Source organism: Morchella sextelata (assembly GCF_020137385.1).
Source record: "Morchella sextelata strain SCLS chromosome Unknown scls_2, whole genome shotgun sequence".
Taxonomy (NCBI): Eukaryota; Fungi; Ascomycota; class Pezizomycetes; order Pezizales; family Morchellaceae; genus Morchella; species Morchella sextelata.
The window spans coordinates 482,451-499,608 of record NW_025408617.1 but is presented as its reverse complement, the minus strand read 5'-3'; the positions used below and the strand labels follow the sequence as shown (position 1 = coordinate 499,608).

The following is a 17,158-nucleotide window of genomic DNA, read 5'->3' as shown; positions in this document are numbered from 1 at the left end:
TTAGCTTATGTCTGTTCTTTATTTAGCATTATTATGATGAGATGACCTGATTTAATATGAATTTTATCTAAAAACTGATGGTTAAGAAGAGAGATTAGAAAAAGAAGGAGCAAGTGTATGTCTGGATGATACTTCGATCGAGGGCCGGGGATTCGCCAAGATGCCAGGTGAGCAGGTCTAGAAGTAGTTTATGTCTCCTCCTAACCATCAGCAATCCGCAGTATTGTTGTATTAGATCCTTCTCTCCAGCATGGTGGATAGATGGACCGGCGAGAAGTGTTGTGTTGTGATGGACGCAATCCAGCTAGCTGCTCAACTGGAAATTCTTGCGACCAACGACAAGTATTCTCTTGATAGAATCAAAGTTCACATGTACGTATACGCTCGCGCTGCTGCCACAAATCCTTGCCGTTAGTGGAAATGCCTATGTGTCACGATTTTCTTCTACTTGTGCCAAGTCATTGTGGTCAATTGACTACATTGTTGTCAACGTTTCATCATGTAGTTTCTCTAAACTATAGATATAAAGAGGGGCCTTCTCTCCGTATTTCTGTGTTTTTATCGTCAGTTCTTATACACAACAGACTCCGCTCATGGGTTCTTTACTGCTTTAAAGTATTGATTATGGTTAGTCATTGTGGTGGTGGTGGGTTTTGTTAATGATTACATTGTTAAACGTTTAACGTTTCATTGTGTAGTTTGGACGTGGTTCCAAACTACCTTTGTATCAGAGGTAATTTAATTTGGCCTCTAAACTGTAAATATAAAGAGAGAGTTTCCACTCTCCCACCTTGTTTTCTGCCCATCAGTTCATATAATACATTTTCTACGTTCTCTGTTCTTGACTTTGCTTCACAAAGATCATCTCTGAAAACATAAAGATCACCTCAACAAATATTCTATGTATTGACGGAGCATTCAGATGCTTCCTTATCACAACTCCAATACATCTTAACTCTACTGGGCTTTCTTCTCTTCTAGTTTTATCGTTAGCCAAGGATATAAGCAGTCAGCCGATGAAGTAGTTACGCAGGTATTCATACACAATCACTCGGTCAAAGTAACACATTGCAGTAAATATCAACACGTTTAGTCATGAACTGAGTGTGGCTCCCGCTCCAGGCTCGACATCACATGAAAGAGCGCACACACCGCATAACACCCTCTCGTCCACAACGGCAAAAACGCAACTCCAGCCTTCTAGCCCCCGTTTGCCCCGCAAAGTAAGATTTCTGTCCTCCCACCCTCGCATCATCTCCCCACAACGACCCTTCCAACCATCTAGTAAGTCTACGCATCCACGGTACACGGAGCCATGTACAAACATATACTCACTCAGGTCAGCGTCCATCAATGTCTCAGTCCTGTCTCGGTCCCACGCATCACATCACATCTCATCACTCGGAAACCTAACAAAGCGTGGCGCCGGTGACTCCCGAGACATCTTTTAATTCTTCAGCTTACCCGTAGACCAGGATGATGCAGGCACAACACGATCTGTACAACCCCGCCCCCCGTCATGTCAGCTTCAGCCCTAAGGCCTTCGGGAGTGATTACTCAACACGATACCGCGTACCGGCGTGGGGGGAATGACTGAAACATATGACATTGTGAGTGTCCACTATCCAGCCAAGGTTGGGTGCATGCAGCCTTATGAGTCGGTCCCAGCTAAAAATTGCAACGGGACGGAGAAGCACTTATTTCTCGCAAAGGACAACCTGGTCAATACGGGTGCTGCTAGCCGAAGGGCAAGACGGCATCTCCGTTCTGTGAGAAAACTTCGGCGTGCATGATTTGAAGGTTTGTTAATTTGTGCTTTTGAAGGCAGTGGTTGGGTGGAAGGAAGGAAGCGTTGGTTCCGGCGACGTCTGATTTCAGGTCCTATTGGCGATGTTAGTTGTTTGGGAGGCGACCTGGAAGCTGCTACGCGGCCGCCGCCGCTCAGTTAAGAGGTGTTAGTTACATCACTACGTACGTTGGTGTCTCGAAACTCAAGTAAGGGCTGTGAATGCTGAATGTAGGGTGGGTGTGTGGGTGTAACTGAACGGATCTGCACCTAGAGTAGGCAGCGGTCGAGGGGCAAATATAAATATCTTTCCGGATCGATAACCTAACCTTTAGGGTCAGGACACCAGCCACATAGTTATGGACAAGTTCTAAAATACATTTAGGACTAAAAAGTCTGGTTTTAGGAAAAAACGAAAACCGGGCGGCCAAGCCTGCTGCAGGTGGCCCATGCCAAGACTTACTACTTTTTACCCTTTCGGATGGGATTTTGCTACGAAGTAAATTTCGGAGCAGAAGGATCTAGTAGTTCCCTGGAGGGTTCAAATTCACCGAGTGCTGGTTCAAATTATCACGTTGAAGGGTTACTTCAAGCACAAATGACTTTAAATAGCATAGTCATAAACCATGGTAAACCTTGGTAAACCTTGATATTCTCTGAATCTTCCTCATCTGTCACAACTTCATGCCTGAACGCCAGACTGCTGCATCTAAAGCTTGCTGTCTATCCTTAAATCTGGAGATGATGGTGCGCAGAGCAAGAATCAAGTGGTCCAGAAAATCCCTACAATTAATCACAGAATCTCACTCGACAATCAAGCCTTCTTGGCAAGCACTGACTACTAGCGCTTTGGCGTACTCAGCTGAACGCCTACCGAGCCCGCCTTTGTCATGGGAGATAGTAGGGCGAGTGCTTGGCACAATATGATGGTTAGCTCATCATTAGCTCAATATGGAACTTTGAACGTCCTCTGCGCGGGGTGCGCTGGGAGAGGAGTTGCGCTCCCGTAAGGTCTACAATCACAATTTGCAAAAAGAGTTATGTCGCTGTTACCTAGGAACATTCAGGCCTAGGGATTAAAATGTTTTCGGAGATCTAGATATTCGCCACGGTGCGTGTTAGTACCGTTTAAATGGCACCCCGATTTCCCTCTAGATAAGACAAGCAAGTTCTTCGGGGGTGCTAACTGTTCACGTGCGTCCAGGCTCAGATATAAGGGCAGAGAATTGGAGGTCGCCGGCGGTCACCGCCATCACCTCTTCCATCACTATGTCGTACTAACTACAAACAAAACCATTGGGGAAAGCTCCTCGGTATCAAGAAAAACTAACTGCTTGAACATCACAGAAGACACATATGTCGATACTACCTGCTAACTAATTATAACTCAAAATAAAACCCCCTCCATACCCCGTCTCCCCTCTTCTTCGGCTTTCACTCCTTCTTGTTTTTATATCTCGCTGTCAGTCATTACATTCCCCCAACAGACGTACGAGATCCCTTTTCCAAGCACCACATCTCACTATGCATTTCCTCCTCCTCCCCGCCATCCTCCTCATCCCCACCGCTCTCGCCCAGCCAGCGATCCCCTACCCCCTCCCCTGGCAAGAGGTCCAAGCCCCTCCCCCCCAACAACAACCTGCCGAGCCCCCCTCCACATACGAAGTCCTCCTCCCCATCGTCCACGAGAGGCTCCAGAAGCCAAAAGGATGGGCCACCAACGACCCCGCCGCCGAGGGCGAAATCGACGTGAGCGACGAGGACCTCGAGTTCCTGACCCCGAAATCAAACGTCAAGTTCAGCCAGGACGACAGCATCAGGCAATGGTTCTCCCCGCTCGGCGGCAACTTTAAGAAATTCATGGACTCCATGAAGACCAGGAACGAGGAGGCCCGCGCGGAGCAGGAAGCAGCAGAAACAGAAGCCGAGGAAGAAGAAGCTCAGAACCTGCAAAGGCGTGCAATCCCAAGCATGTTCAACAAGGGCAAAAAGACGCAGCCCGAGCCCGCGCCGGATCAGGAGCCGGAGCCAGAGCCAGAGCAAGAGCCAACCCCGGAACAGCAAGAGGCAGAGGAGGAGCTTGACAATCTCGAGCTCAACGAGGTCGAGATCACAAACGAGGAGTTCGACCAGCTGTTCAAGGACTACGCATCGCGGTACGAGCGAGCCCAGACCTTCCAGGGCCTCCAGGGCCACCTCGACACCATCCTTCTGCCGGGCAACGTCGCCTACAGCTCCGAGAACAAGCCGTGGAAGCAGGGGCGGCCCGGGCGGCTAGCGAGAAGGAATGGCGGCAGCGCCGTGGGGGGCGGATCATCGGGTACCACCCCCAGCTATCTGTGGACCCCCGAGTCGGAGAAGATTGGCGTGAGGCCCGTGAGCTCGATTAACCCGGAGATCTTCAATCGCATTGCGGCCGAGTATAGGTTCGGACAGGACCCGACCAGCATCAACCATGAGGAGAGCATCGTCAAGGGTACTGCCGCTGCGGGGAAGGGACAGCAGGCCACAGCGGGGAAGAGCGCCGGGAAGGGAAAGAAGGTTCGTGTGTAAGTCGCTGATATTTCTGCTCTTTGGTGCGTTTGTGTTTTGGGGGAGGGAGAGGATTGTGGCGGTGGGATGTCTGGTTTGGTGCTTTTTTTATGTTGTGGTTGTGGTCGCGGGGAGATAGAAAAAAAAAAGTCGGAGAGATGTAACATATAGAATGCAATGATTTTTTTGGATATAACGATGTTATTGGGGGAAGATTGGCTCTGCTACGCACACTCCCACTCTCACGCGTAGGCTGGTATCATTGCATGTAAATCCCCTCTGGCAGGGTAGGCCCTTTGCCGGTAGCCAACATGTTCGGTCGTCTTCGCGAGTCTTCTACGAAAGGGAGTTACATTCAAAGCCCTAGCCCACTTGGAGAAAAAGCAGTATCACCGGCCCAACCTTCTCAATAAGCACGGTAGATCCAGCCCGCAACCCAAAACATCCACCTCAAACCACCTGCACTTTTCCGAGTGATACCCCATGATCGATTAGCTAGCTACCCCCCTATAAACACCCCGCGGGAAAAGAAACAAAAAAACAAGTCCCAAGTCCCAAGCCCTACAAAAACAAAAAACAAAACACTAAGCCTCTTCCATCTCATCCATCAGCCTCCTCGCCTCCTCCGGCAGCCTCATGAAGCCCTCCCGCGTGCCCACGATCCGCTCAAACAGCCCCCGCGCCTCCTCCACGACCTCGTCATCGAACACGACGCCCTGCTGCTCCGGGTCTAGATACACCACCCCCTGCGCAGCTGCATCCGCCTCCGCATCCGCATCCGCATTCAGGCGAGTCTTCGGCGCACGGGCGGTGTAGAACAGCGACAGCGCAACGCCCGGCGGCGGCGGCGGCGGCGCCTCCTGGCTCTGCTGCAGCAGCAGCCGCGACACGGCGCTCTTGATGGCGCCGTGGCCGAGAGCGGTGACGGCGTAGAGCAGCGCTATAGAGAGGCACGCGAAAAAAAAAAAACGTTAGCGAGAACAACAGCCATGCAGATATAGATGGGTTTAAGGATTTAAGGGAGGCGCACTGTGTCCGCGCGGGCACTCGCCCGTCGCCCACGAGCGCGCAAGGATGTACACGGGCACGCCGCCCTCCGCCGCCACGGGCACCATGAGCAGTGCGGCGGCGGGCGTGATGGCCTCGTCGGGGTACTTTTTCGCGAACAGTGCGGGGAGCTCGCCGGCGAGGACGTAGGCTGCTCTTGACAGCGCTGCTGGCTGTTCTCCGGTGTCGGCGGTTGTGGTTGTGGTTGTGGTTGTGGTTGTGGTGGTGGTGTCGGTGGGTTGCGGGGAAGGGAGGTCCGAGGCGCTGCCAATGATCCAGTCCACGCCAATCTCCTCGCCGTTATCGAGCGCCACTTTATGCGTCCGTTGTTTCCCGGCTCCTTCCTGCTCCTGCTCCTGCTCCTGCTCCGCGGGTTTGGTAGTGGTGGTGGTTGAGACCGACCTGACGCCGCGGCCAAGGACGTTTACGCCGCCCGCGACGGCGGCGGCGCGCGCGAGGACCTGGCAGAGCTCCGCGGAGCCGCCGTAGGCGATTGTGAGTGCGGCGGCGGAGCGGACGTCGGGGATGTTGCCGAGGGAGCGGAAGTGGCGGGCGAGGGCTGGGAGCGCGAGGGAGAGGGGGGTGGCGGTGGGCGGGGTGGGGAGGAGCGAGAGGGAGGAGAGGGAGGTGGTGGCCGAGGGGGGGAGGGGGAAGAGGGTTGTGAGGAGGGCGTGGAGGGGCTTGGTTCTGTATTCTGCGGGTGGGGGTTAGCAGGGGGTGGAGTAAAAGGGGGGGAGGGAGGGAGCGTACCTGTGAAGATGTCGCGGTACTTCTGGTCGGCGGGGTCGGGCGAGTCGTGCTTCATGACGAAGCGGAGGAACTCGCCGAGGTAGCCGCGGTCCCGGTCTGAGAGGTCCTTACTCCAGGCCACGTCCTCAAACGTGCAGGCAACCTCCCTGAACCCTCCCATATTCCTCAGCTTCGTCGCGCCCTCTTCCTGCGGCGGCGGAGCAGCTACAGCTCCCTCGGCCGCTGCGCCCTCACCCGCAGTCTCCTCCTCCTCCGCAGCCTTCTTCCTGCCCTTGTTCCACTTCTTCTTCCCCGCCGCCACTGCCTTCGCAGCCTTGACGCCCGCATCCATCAACAACGCGCCCCCGCCGCTGCCGCTGCCGCCCGCAGCAGGGACAGCCACCTCCTCGTCCGTCAACCACACCCACCAGCTCCCCACGGCCTGCCACGAGAACGAGTCCGCCATGTCCGCGCCCCGCAGCAGCCGCAGCAGCTCGCTGTCCCAGTACACCAAGTCCGGCGCCAGCGACACCGTGAACCCCCGCCCGAGCTCGCCATCGCAGGTGAGCTCGGCGTGGGAGAAGCCGGCTTCGAGGCCGTCGTTGACGCGGGCGGCCCAGGACGCGAGCTCGGAGTGGGAGTAGAAGGCCGTGCTGGTGCCGCCGTAGTAGGCGTTCTTGTCGATCTGGAGGACGGTCTTTCCAGCGCGGCCTAGTGCTCTGGGGGGGTTTGTCAGCTAGTTGGATTGTGGTTTGGGGGGGGGGGGGGAGGCAGGGGAGGCAGGCGTACACGGCTAGAAGAGATTGCTTTATTCCGCTGCCGGTGATCAGGATGTCCCAGTCAGCGGAGGGGAGAGGCGGGTTATCGGTGAACGACATCGTGGGATTTGATGGGGGGGGATTTGATCCGGGGGGGGGGGGGGTTATGAAAGTGCAAGATGGTGGTGGCGTGACGGGGTTGTGTGCCCGCAGCTTCAGAGTGGGGTGTCACGTGGCGATAGGGTGTCTTGGCGGATAAGCCATGTTGTCACGCTGAATGTATGATAGGACAGAGATCGACAGAGGAAGAGTGATGACAGGAAGAGCGATGACAGAGGAAGAGCGATGACAGAGGAAGAGCCCTCTACTGCGAAGATACACCAGCCAGTCTAGTACATCTGTTCTACTTGCATCTACCTACAGTTCCGAGTGTTCTCTCCAGCTACGAATTATACCGTGCTGCCAACTACAAGTACTCCTAGATCATAACCCTTATCGGCAGACTCGCAATCTAACGTCGCGCGACGTCGACGATCACCGGATCCGGATGGCCGGGCGGAAGAGAAGCGGATCCGGAGGAGGGTTAGAAATACACGTACATGTAGGCTTGGGCCATATTGGGGTGGGGGCGGGGTGATTACTCGGGGCCCTGGCTGACACCCGTTGGGGGGGTCATGGGCCATCACTCGCAGGGGTGAATACGAGCCTGATGAGACAGCCAACGTTGGGGGACAACCATGGCTGCCGACAATCCCTCGCGGTGCCCAGAGTCCATACGGGCGATCGAAGCCGTGAATGTGTCTGTGTCTGTGTCTGTGTCTGTGGCTGTGGCTGTGGCTGTGGCTACAGGTAACACGGCGCAGCCTTGTTCGTATAACCCGCAGAGCCACTCCCGGAACGGGGATATACGCGTAATCTAGCTCCTCCGTGACCATGCCCGCGGATTCGCAGCTTCTGCCTAAACCTCTTGCCTTGCCCCAGGCCTGCGAGGGGGTTTCGCAGAAAGGGAGGATGGATCCATCGACTCCTCTGACAATGCAACAGCACGGCATGACCGACTCTCTTTGATACTATACTCCTTCGATCGGTTCTACCAGATACTGCGGTTCTGCTTTGGGTGTTCTGTTTGGTACGTTGTTTTGCGGATTACTCACCTAGCCCTCTTTTGCAGCGAAACGAAATTCATCTCCGCACACACACACACATATATTGATACTTGTCTCTACCGCAGTGCGTACGTAGCAGCTACACTGGTACTTGCGGTGTTCGGAGCACTGAGCTGCATCTCCATCCCCTCGACCCTCGTTACCATCCACAGCTCCTTCCAAATGACAGACACAAACACGATGGCGGTGGGCAGCGGTGAAGGAAGGGACGGGGACCACTCCCCACCGGACTCTCAAGAGCCCGTGAAAACCATGAGACCCAAAGGTATCTATCTATATATATATATATGCTTACTACCTTTCTCTCTGCCCGACTGACTGGCAGCTCTAGATACCGCCTGGTTCCAGCAACGGATAAAAGCATGGAGGTAATTTCCCAAACCAAATCCCATTGTTTTCACCCGCTAACCTTAATTCCAGCCCTCTAATCACCGCTCCCTGGACGATCCCCATCTTCTTCATCCTCGCGACCATCTTCGCCCCCATCGGCGGCCTCATCCTCTTCGCCTCCTCCCAGGTCCAGGAGCTCACAATCGACTACACAAACTGCCTGACCAGCGCCAACGACACAATGTCCCCCATCCCGCGCAGCTCCTTCAGCACCTACTTCCACACGCCCCTCACCCCCGCGGATCTAGAGACCTACAGATGGCGCTCCACCCCCGCTACCAAGACCTGCACGCTGCAGTTCACCATCCCGTCCAACTTCACCCCTCCGGTGCTCTTTAGATACAAGCTATCAAACATGCACACCAACCACCGGCGCTTCGTCATGTCCCTCGACCGCGCGCAGCTCATGGGCGAAGCCCGCACACTCGACGAACTCCGGAGCTATTCAGACACCACCAACCTCCGCTGCAACCCCCTCTACGGAAACAGCGAGGGCATCCCCTACTACCCGTGCGGCGAGATCGCAAACTCCATGTTCAACGACACCTTCCACGCGCCCGTGCGGCCCTCGGACGGCCACACCTACCCCGTCACCTCGCGCGGCATCGCCTGGCCGCAGGACCGCGCGCTCTACCGCCCCACCACCTACGCGCCCAGCGACGTCGTGCCGCCCCCCTTCTGGGAGGAGTCGTTTCCGCAGGGCTACAACAGCAGCAACATGCCGAACCTGCAGGACTGGGAGGAGTTCCACGTGTGGATGCGGCCCGTGGGGCTGGCAAAGTTCAGCCGGATGGCCAAGCGCAACGACGCGGACGTGCTGGGCGCGGGCGTGTGGCAGATGAACATCACGTCGCGCTTCAGCACGCAAGGGTATAACGGGCGCAAGGCGCTGGTGGTGTCGACGAGCAGCGTGATGGGCGGGAGGGGCCCGCAGCTGGGGTGGGCCTATGTGGTTGTCGCGGTGGTGTGTGCCGTGCTGGGCGTGGGGATGACGGCGAGGGTGGCGGGGGCGCCGAGGTGAGTTTTCCGTATCTTGGAGAAGAACGGGGAGGGGTGAGGTGAGGTGAGGTGTGAGGTGTGAGGTGCTGACTTTTGGACAGGCAATTGGGCGATCCGGCGTATTTGTCGTGGAATAAGCCCGACTACTTTGTAGTCAAGAGCAGCGACGAGTGCGGGTCGCTGTGGGAAAAGTGGGTCAATTATTGTCACCGGAATGGCTTTCCTTGATTGATTCAAGAGGGTGGGGTGCGTGGGTTACTTGAGAAAAAAGCTGTAGGACTAAAAACTTTGAGCTGTTTTTCTGTCTGTTGCTTTTGAGTAGTGTAATACTATTAGCCTTTTTCTTTTTTTTTTTTTTTCTTGTTTTTTTTTTTATTTTTATGACTGGAGTTCTCGGGGTGTTGTTGTTGGTAGTAAAGATTGTGACCCTAACCCTGGCCGACCGAGTGATATCTGGAGAGAATGCGGGTTTGCGGGGTGGTGGTGGACCGCTGGGAAGGGGATAGAATGGGCAGAGCAGAGGGGTATGTATGGGTGTGCGTTTGGTGGGGGGGGGGTGAAAAGTTTAGAATTGATTTTTTTTTCGCTGGAATGGTTGTTGTGGGGTTTGGGACGTAGTCGAACCGTGAATGTGGATGGGTACTGAAACATCTTGTGTGATAACGGGCACGTACAAGACGAGACGAGACGAGACCACCCCGCACCAAGCCCCGCCCCGCCCCGCCCCGCCCCGTCTCGTCTCGTTCCATCATACAGTACCGGAAAGGGGGGGGGTAGAAATTCACTATACCGTGTTCTAGTCGATACGCTAGTGATGCTGCAAGAATACGGTATCGGTATGGTGTTCCACTTACGGTGGGTGTGCTGTGGGGTTTAAACCGGTATTCTTGGCCTCAATGCCGTAGCCCCCCCCACTGGCACGTGGGGGAGCAATTCTACCCTCGTTTTCCGAGACTGCACTCGGGCGGGATTCATGCTGATATAAACCACCGAAACCCGGAACTGAGGCCGGTGAGGAACTTGTGCATGCATACATGCATACATATAACCAAATGTGTCCGTCCAAACGTGCATGCGTAGTTAAACCGGGGGGCCGCCGTAAGTCCTTGGCGGATTGATTTGCAGCCGGCGTGGGCGTGAGGGAGGGAGGGAGAGAGAGAGAGAGGGAGAGAGGGGGGGGGGGGCTTGTTTTGCGTCATTTGGTATCACTCGGGGGTCTTCAGAGTTACATGTATCTTAGGAAAACCCCTCCCCCCCCCAAAAAAAAAAGGAGAAGAAAAAAACGTCTCGAGACATCTCGTCTTGTCCCAGGATCGTCTGGGGGGGGGCATTGAGTCTCATACCCATCGTCAATCTTGTGTTTACTGGCTACAGGGCTAACAGTGATGTCTAGACTGACAGTTAAATTATAAAGCCCATTATCAACAGACAATCCCACCTGGTCTATTCATGGATCGACTGCGCCGCCTATCACTGAAGAACATGAATAGACCGCGCTCATGGTTCGACCAGAACAGCCATCGATATCCGAACCCTTTTCACACGAAGACCAAAAGTTTCTATTTAAAGGAGTAGTAGATAAATACAATGAAAATTCCCGTAGTTGATACATGTGCACAAAGCCGCCCTTTCACAGCGACGCCATCGACCTCCTCATCACAATCTCATCCCACATCCAATCCAACAGCATATCCTCCGCCTCGCCCACCGTCGGCCGCACCGTCAAATTCCATTCCAAAAACCCCTTCTCCATCCTCGGCGCCGGATACATCCAATGGTACCCATCCATGCTCGTCTCCGGCCTTGGGTCCGTGATCGTGTACGCGTCGATGAACGACACGCGGGTGCTCGCGGCCTCCTCGAGCTCCATGTCATCCATCTTGGCGGCCCTCTCGGCCTTGATCTGCGCGGCCCACTGCTTGACGGCGGCGAGGGTGAGGCCGCGCTTCGCCCACGAGGTGGCCCGCGTGTGGCCCTCTTCTCCGAAGCATTGCAGCGGCTGCACCACGCTGGCGGCCGACCGGACGAGCACGTGCGCGCCTTTCCAGCGCGTGTCGAAGTAGGCGAAGGCCGTTTTGTGGTGCTCGAGGAACTCGTCGTCGGGCATGCTGCCGGCGAAGTTGCCTACGTCGAACACTACAGCTTGGGGTGTCTTTAGCTTGTCAAGGCGCTTGACGGCATCACTGAATCTTGCGCCCACGAAGGCAAACGTGACGTCTACCTTGCGTCCCTGGAAGCTGGAGTAGGTCCGCGTTGCAGCCCTGTTGCCGTGCTCGAGCAGGGGCATTTCTGGGTGCTGCTCACACACACCCGTACCCTCATCGTTCCCGAACAAATCCGGGAAGGCCCGCGCGCACACATATCCGCGAGCAACTGACCCGCCGATGAAAACTACATGGCTCAGCGCCGGCGCCTCGTCCAGGACATCCGCAAAGCTCCTGTGCGGGATCTTGCAGTCGTAGGGTGAGTACACGTATCGCGAATGGTCCGCCGAGTCGGGCAGGGAGTTTTCTGCGATCGAGACCTGCGAGGGATGGAATTCGCCGTACGAGTAGGTGGTCCGCATGCTGGACTCGACGAGGTCGTGGTTGATCCATCGGCCGTCTAGCACTTCCTCGTAGCTCTTGCAGGCGCGGTGGACATCGTACTTGTCTCTGCCGATTGGGAATGGGCCTCTCTGGGCAATGAGCAAGTGCGGTGTCCCGCCTACAGACTGCTTGTAGAGCTTGGCGGCATCAGGGTCTCCCTGTAGTTCGGTGCAGTTGGGGTAGTTTGGCCACGCGTAGACCTGGTATTCTCCTTGTTCGTGGAGCACCATTGCGGCTTCGACAGTGCGGGAGTTTACTTTTGAGAGTGCGGTAATGGGGACGGAGGCGGCCGTCGGGCCGTATAATTGGATGTTATAATTTGGGGGGCAGTACTTGATGTCTTCATGGTTGCATTCGATACGGAGGCGGAAGGGCTGGTTGATGGCTACGATATTGGGAAAGTGGGCAGTCCATGGTCCGGGGGTGAGTGGGGTGGACTCTGAAAGAGGGTTGAAACTGGATGGGAAGGGTGTTATATGGCTGGAAGGCTTGGTGAGTGGGTAGACTTTGTTGGTATCTATATTACTGGCATAAGTTTCCATTCACAGCTCAATGCATTGGCAATTGGAGTGATGATACCAATTATACTCTCTTCGCCCCCTAATGGGTGTTTAAGCGGTTTGTATAGAGATATTGAACCCGGACCCCCGAGTTTTGCGATAAATGTAAATGCTCCCAGGAATCCTAAGCAATATAACAAAGCCCGGATACTCCTTCGTGATAAACCTATCGGTGTGCTCGTGCCTGCCCTACACTCCATTATCATTAAAAATACAGAAAACTTCTAAACTCGGGTCATTACTTGCCTTGCGGGGGTGAAATGGGCTCCTTTCTGAAAACCCATAATTCTATCGTACCCGTAATGAGGTCTGTAGTTGTTGAGAACTCACTGCGGAGGATGGAAAGCGTCGGACTGAAGGCTGAAATTAAAGTGACTTGTACAGTGACATGTACAAGCAGATAAGAGATCGATCTCCTTTTCTATTATTACCCCAATGGCTTGTTGACGCACATGAAACCTTTATTCCGATGCAAGAGCGGGCGGATGGAATCGGGCGAACCAATCAGACCTATGCTGTGTCTGAGTGCGCATGGGGGGGGGGGGGGGCGGGAGAAAAATCTCGGAGAGTGACGCAGTGAGATCTGAGGTGGTGAGGGTTTTTAGGGTATGGTTAGTGTAGGCATTTCTAATTAACCAAGTGAGGCGCGATCTGCAATTTCTTCACGGCCCGCGGGTTCGGTGCGTTGTTGGGCAGGTTTCTTGGTGTTGAGGTTTACTAGACTGGGTTTACTTTAATAGGCTGCCAAGACATTGAACTGTCTTGGTTGAAGATAGAGTAGAGTATGATATCGTCTTGAGTAGCAATTGGGGTGCGAGAGATTCCGATGAAGTCTTGTTGATTACTAGTAGTTGTGATGGAGATTATCATGCTTGTCTGCAAGAAAGTTGTTAGACACAATTCATAGTATCTCCTGAAACTTACTCTCATTCCCATGCACTGAGTTGAACACCGACCAATGGTAAGGCAGATATATGATCCTAAAATCTGGATCAGATCAAGCTCCGTGTATGAGTGCCATTGGGTTCGAGTTCTTTATATCGGCGGTGTATTTTGTTACTCCAGTAGTAAATAATGCAGAACCACTTTGCCATTCATTACTGAATGACGGTATAAGTGACAAAGTCATTTACCATAAGTGAGATACAGTCTCTTATCGACTAAATGACCAAGTCAATAAACATTTTATTAAAATACCATTGTCCGCCATGGGCGGTGCGTGCGAGCTCGGAGCTGAGGTTTAACGTTGATTTTTCGACACGGTCCAACTGAATGACCCAGGTTTGAATTCCGGGGCCGGCGGTCTACGATACCGTAACTTAAACATCTACAATATATTCATTAGTGACGAGCCTACCCAATGAATATAATAGGAAAGCTTTAGTGATATAGATGTTGGGAGGACAGGTTTATGGCGGTAATACGTACATCTTACCTATCATGATGGATTTGACGATGGCAGTGATGATACTTTTCAACCGTTTCATGGTTGTGTTTGTGGGGTGGACGTGGGAGAGAGGCGTCGCCATAGCGCGGGGGTTGAAGACAAAGTCTCACACTACATGGTAAAAGTTAAAATTTAGTATAAAGACCTACGTGCTGCTAATTTAGCTCAACGACCCATAAACGATTCCAAAATGACTAAAGTCAATGGTTTCTCCCCTTTCAGATATAGCTACATGCAAACCTTTTCGACCCTCTTTGGCCTCACGTGCACTGGGGTCTGGATATTGCTACAAAGTTTTCTATGAAGTAAACCTACATGTAGCTAAAGTTTACCACACCTTGAATCTATATTCCGAACTAGCTCGGCAACATCTACTAGCTGGGCGAGTCAACGGACAGTCCATAGCAGGTGTTGGTTTAAAATTAACCACAGGAAAATCATCTGAATCCGTAGTTCATCCCGGAGCTGCCTACTCGATCATAAGACAGCTACAGCTTTACATTTACTAGAATGTATACTTAGTTACTAACCTTGAAAGAGCAGTGCATTAGGAGTCTGATGAGCTCTAGTATGTGTATACTAGACTCTGTTATATTGGGTTCATGTTGGCGGATATGAGAGTTGGCCAATAGGTCAGAGCTCTGTCCATCCATTACACCCCGCCATTGGCTGCACTGTGACATAGAAGCGGTTGCCCTATGCCGGTGCTCTTGGTTTCTATAGCTGGGGACACTGTACTCTGATGTTGGTTCAAGATGTTTTCCCAATATTACTATGGCCGGAGGCCTGGCCATTGATATCGATAGCCAACGAGTGGCCGGAGAGCTCAGGCGGCGATGAACACATCTGTGATGCTCAACGGCGGTATATAAAGCCAGTCCTTACTTTCACATTGAGGCTTTGAAATGCACCTGGATAATAACGGTTTATCGCGGGGCAGCTACACACAAATTATACCACGTTCATCATATATTTTGGTCATAAGATTACAATTCTACTTTGGATAATATCTATTGGATTCTAAAAAGACTATATACCGTCTATATATCCACAATATAACTAAATCTAGGTCTATATCGACATCTTGGCCACCTCTCTCAGGCCTCTCTCCAGATCATCCCTCAGGTCTTCCCACCCTTCACATCCCACACTTACTCTTACGACCGTCTTGGCCACAAACTCATCCGACATAGCCCTCCACTCAACCAAACTCTCCACTCCTCCCAAGCTGGTGGCATGATGGAACCACTTCAGCCGGCTCGGTAGCACCTTTGCTTGCTCCCCACGAACAGTGTGAATTGTGAATACCGGTCCAAATCCATTCGGCATCTGCTCCAGCAGCCACGGCTCCTGCTCCTGTAGACTAGCATGCGACACCCTAGCCACGACACTCGCAATCTCCTTATCACTCTCCACCAGACCCGCCAACCACTTTGCCAGCCTCGTCGCACTATCCGACTGCCTCTGCACCCGCAGCTCCAGCGTCCTGATACTCCTCAACCCCAGCCAGCCCTCCAGCCCGCCCATCACAGAGCCCACATACATCCTCTCCCACCTCAACTTCACCGCCTCCTCCTCACTCTTAACCGCCACCACGCCCGCAAGCAGGTCCGAGTGCCCGCCAATGTACTTTGTCGCCGAGTGCATGACATAGTCCGCGCCCTGCACGAACGGGTCCTGCAGCGGCGGCGGCGCAAACGTGCTGTCCACGCACAGGAACGCCCCGCGACTATGCGCCTTCTCCGCGTACTCGCGGATGCTGCTCGCCGTGCCGTCCGGGTTCAGCGGCGTCTCGAGATGGATGAGGTCGCCGGGCTGGAGGTCCTCGGCTGCGCAGTCGAGAGGGAGGACTTCGAGGCCATTGAGGCGCGTGAAGATCTTGACGACGTTGTGGCAGCCGTGGTAGCAGCTGCCGATGGAGATGCGGCGGGGGTTGACGCGGACGAGGATGGCGTGGAAGGCGGAGAGGCCGCTGGCGTAGGTGGTGGAGGGCCCGTGGAGGAGGGTGCTGAGGACTTGCTCGAGGCGCGTAGTAGAGGGCGTAGCGAGACGGGAGTAAACATAGGGGAGGGATGGGAGCTAATTGCTGTTAGTTGGTTTGTGGTTTTGGGAGTCAATGGGTGGGTTTTTTACCTTGCCGGAGGTGTCGGCGGCTGCGGCGGCGACGACGAGGTCGGAGGATGGGATCAGGGCGTCGGGGTCCCGGGGGTAGTGGAAGGTTGTGGAGACGTGGATTGGCGGGGCGACATCGTTCATGGGGCGGGTGGCATGGGCGTCGTCGGCATGGATGGAGAGCGTGGAGATGGAGGGGGTGCGTTCTGCGGACATTGTGGAGGCGAGTGCTGCTTCAATCTCTATGTATAGGTGAGTATATGGAGAATTTGGAGATGCTTGGGGAAGAGGAATGGGGGGAGAAGAAGGAGGAGGTCTCTTTACAGGTGTAAATACTCATTCAGAGTCATTCTCCTCGGACAGGCCGTCAGCTAATTATAACCAACTAGATGATCAACTAATTATAACCCCATAGCGATTGATAATGATTATTAGAAAAGCGACAGGGGGCTATCACGTCAACGAATGTCTGTATGGGGCTAGGTACCCGTTAGAGATGGCTGATTTAGCTGTATAGAGCAGGTCGTCGATATAGTGGGCACTGGCTGTGTAAATATAAATATACCGACCAATGCTTCATTCGTCCATTCACATTCATCCTAGAGATGCCTCTTTCAATCACTCGCAGCACTGTGATCATTGGCCCCCCGCCCCGCTTCCCCTTTTCTCTCTCCCCCGCAACGCATGCGCGGACCCCTGTCTGTCTGTCACCTGCACCGCGATAACGATAACAAACAGCTCCTGCTGGCCGTGCGTATCACAGCGATCGAATGCCGACGATAGCCAGCAGCCAGCCCGAGGTACGTTCGTAGGAGACGTCACTTCTCCACAGCTTGTCTTCTTCATAGCGTGTCTTCCTCTGCTGCTCTTCTGAGAAATAACTCTTACTGAGCTCCGTTTATCACCACCCATCATCCATTACAATCATCATCCATCCTCTGATTCATCAACAGCTAACAGCTATTCGAGAATTGAGTGCATTGCCCTTCATCAGGCCATTAAAGTCAATCTGCAGCTAGCAATTGCTTTCTTACCACTCCGTCA

General features: G+C 53.8%; 6 protein-coding genes across 6 annotated transcripts; 3 read left to right on the top strand and 3 right to left on the bottom strand.

The window, feature by feature from the left end:
* Nucleotides 1–1,589: 1,589 nt before the first annotated feature.
* On the top strand, nt 1,590–2,109 carry H6S33_005410 (uncharacterized protein; the record flags this gene model as incomplete). The annotated part of the gene is made up of 5 exons (XM_044836753.1): nt 1,590–1,610; nt 1,695–1,769; nt 1,825–1,851; nt 1,898–1,995; nt 2,061–2,109. 5 exons carry the CDS (start codon nt 1,590–1,592, stop codon nt 2,107–2,109), a joined length of 270 nt encoding a protein of 89 aa, XP_044698719.1.
* Nucleotides 2,110–3,310: 1,201 nt separating this feature from the next.
* H6S33_005409 (uncharacterized protein) lies at nt 3,311–4,339 on the top strand (the record flags this gene model as incomplete). The annotated part of the gene is made up of 1 exon (XM_044836752.1): nt 3,311–4,339. One exon carries the CDS (start codon nt 3,311–3,313, stop codon nt 4,337–4,339), a length of 1,029 nt encoding a protein of 342 aa, XP_044698718.1.
* Nucleotides 4,340–4,902: 563 nt separating this feature from the next.
* Nucleotides 4,903–6,972, bottom strand: H6S33_005408 (uncharacterized protein; the record flags this gene model as incomplete). Its single annotated transcript, XM_044836751.1, has 4 exons — nt 4,903–5,258; nt 5,349–6,059; nt 6,116–6,813; nt 6,884–6,972. The coding sequence occupies 4 exons, from the start codon at nt 6,970–6,972 to the stop codon at nt 4,903–4,905; spliced, it is 1,854 nt and encodes a 617-aa protein (XP_044698717.1).
* Nucleotides 6,973–8,180: 1,208 nt separating this feature from the next.
* On the top strand, nt 8,181–9,635 carry H6S33_005407 (uncharacterized protein; the record flags this gene model as incomplete). Its single annotated transcript, XM_044836750.1, has 4 exons — nt 8,181–8,283; nt 8,350–8,386; nt 8,439–9,425; nt 9,509–9,635. 4 exons carry the CDS (start codon nt 8,181–8,183, stop codon nt 9,633–9,635), a joined length of 1,254 nt encoding a protein of 417 aa, XP_044698716.1.
* A 1,402-nt stretch (nt 9,636–11,037) lies between these two features.
* Nucleotides 11,038–12,537, bottom strand: H6S33_005406 (uncharacterized protein; the record flags this gene model as incomplete). Its single annotated transcript, XM_044836749.1, has 1 exon — nt 11,038–12,537. One exon carries the CDS (start codon nt 12,535–12,537, stop codon nt 11,038–11,040), a length of 1,500 nt encoding a protein of 499 aa, XP_044698715.1.
* A 2,536-nt stretch (nt 12,538–15,073) lies between these two features.
* Nucleotides 15,074–16,330, bottom strand: H6S33_005405 (uncharacterized protein; the record flags this gene model as incomplete). Its single annotated transcript, XM_044836747.1, has 3 exons — nt 15,074–15,497; nt 15,558–16,081; nt 16,136–16,330. 3 exons carry the CDS (start codon nt 16,328–16,330, stop codon nt 15,074–15,076), a joined length of 1,143 nt encoding a protein of 380 aa, XP_044698714.1.
* Between the last annotated feature and the right edge of the window lie 828 nt (nt 16,331–17,158).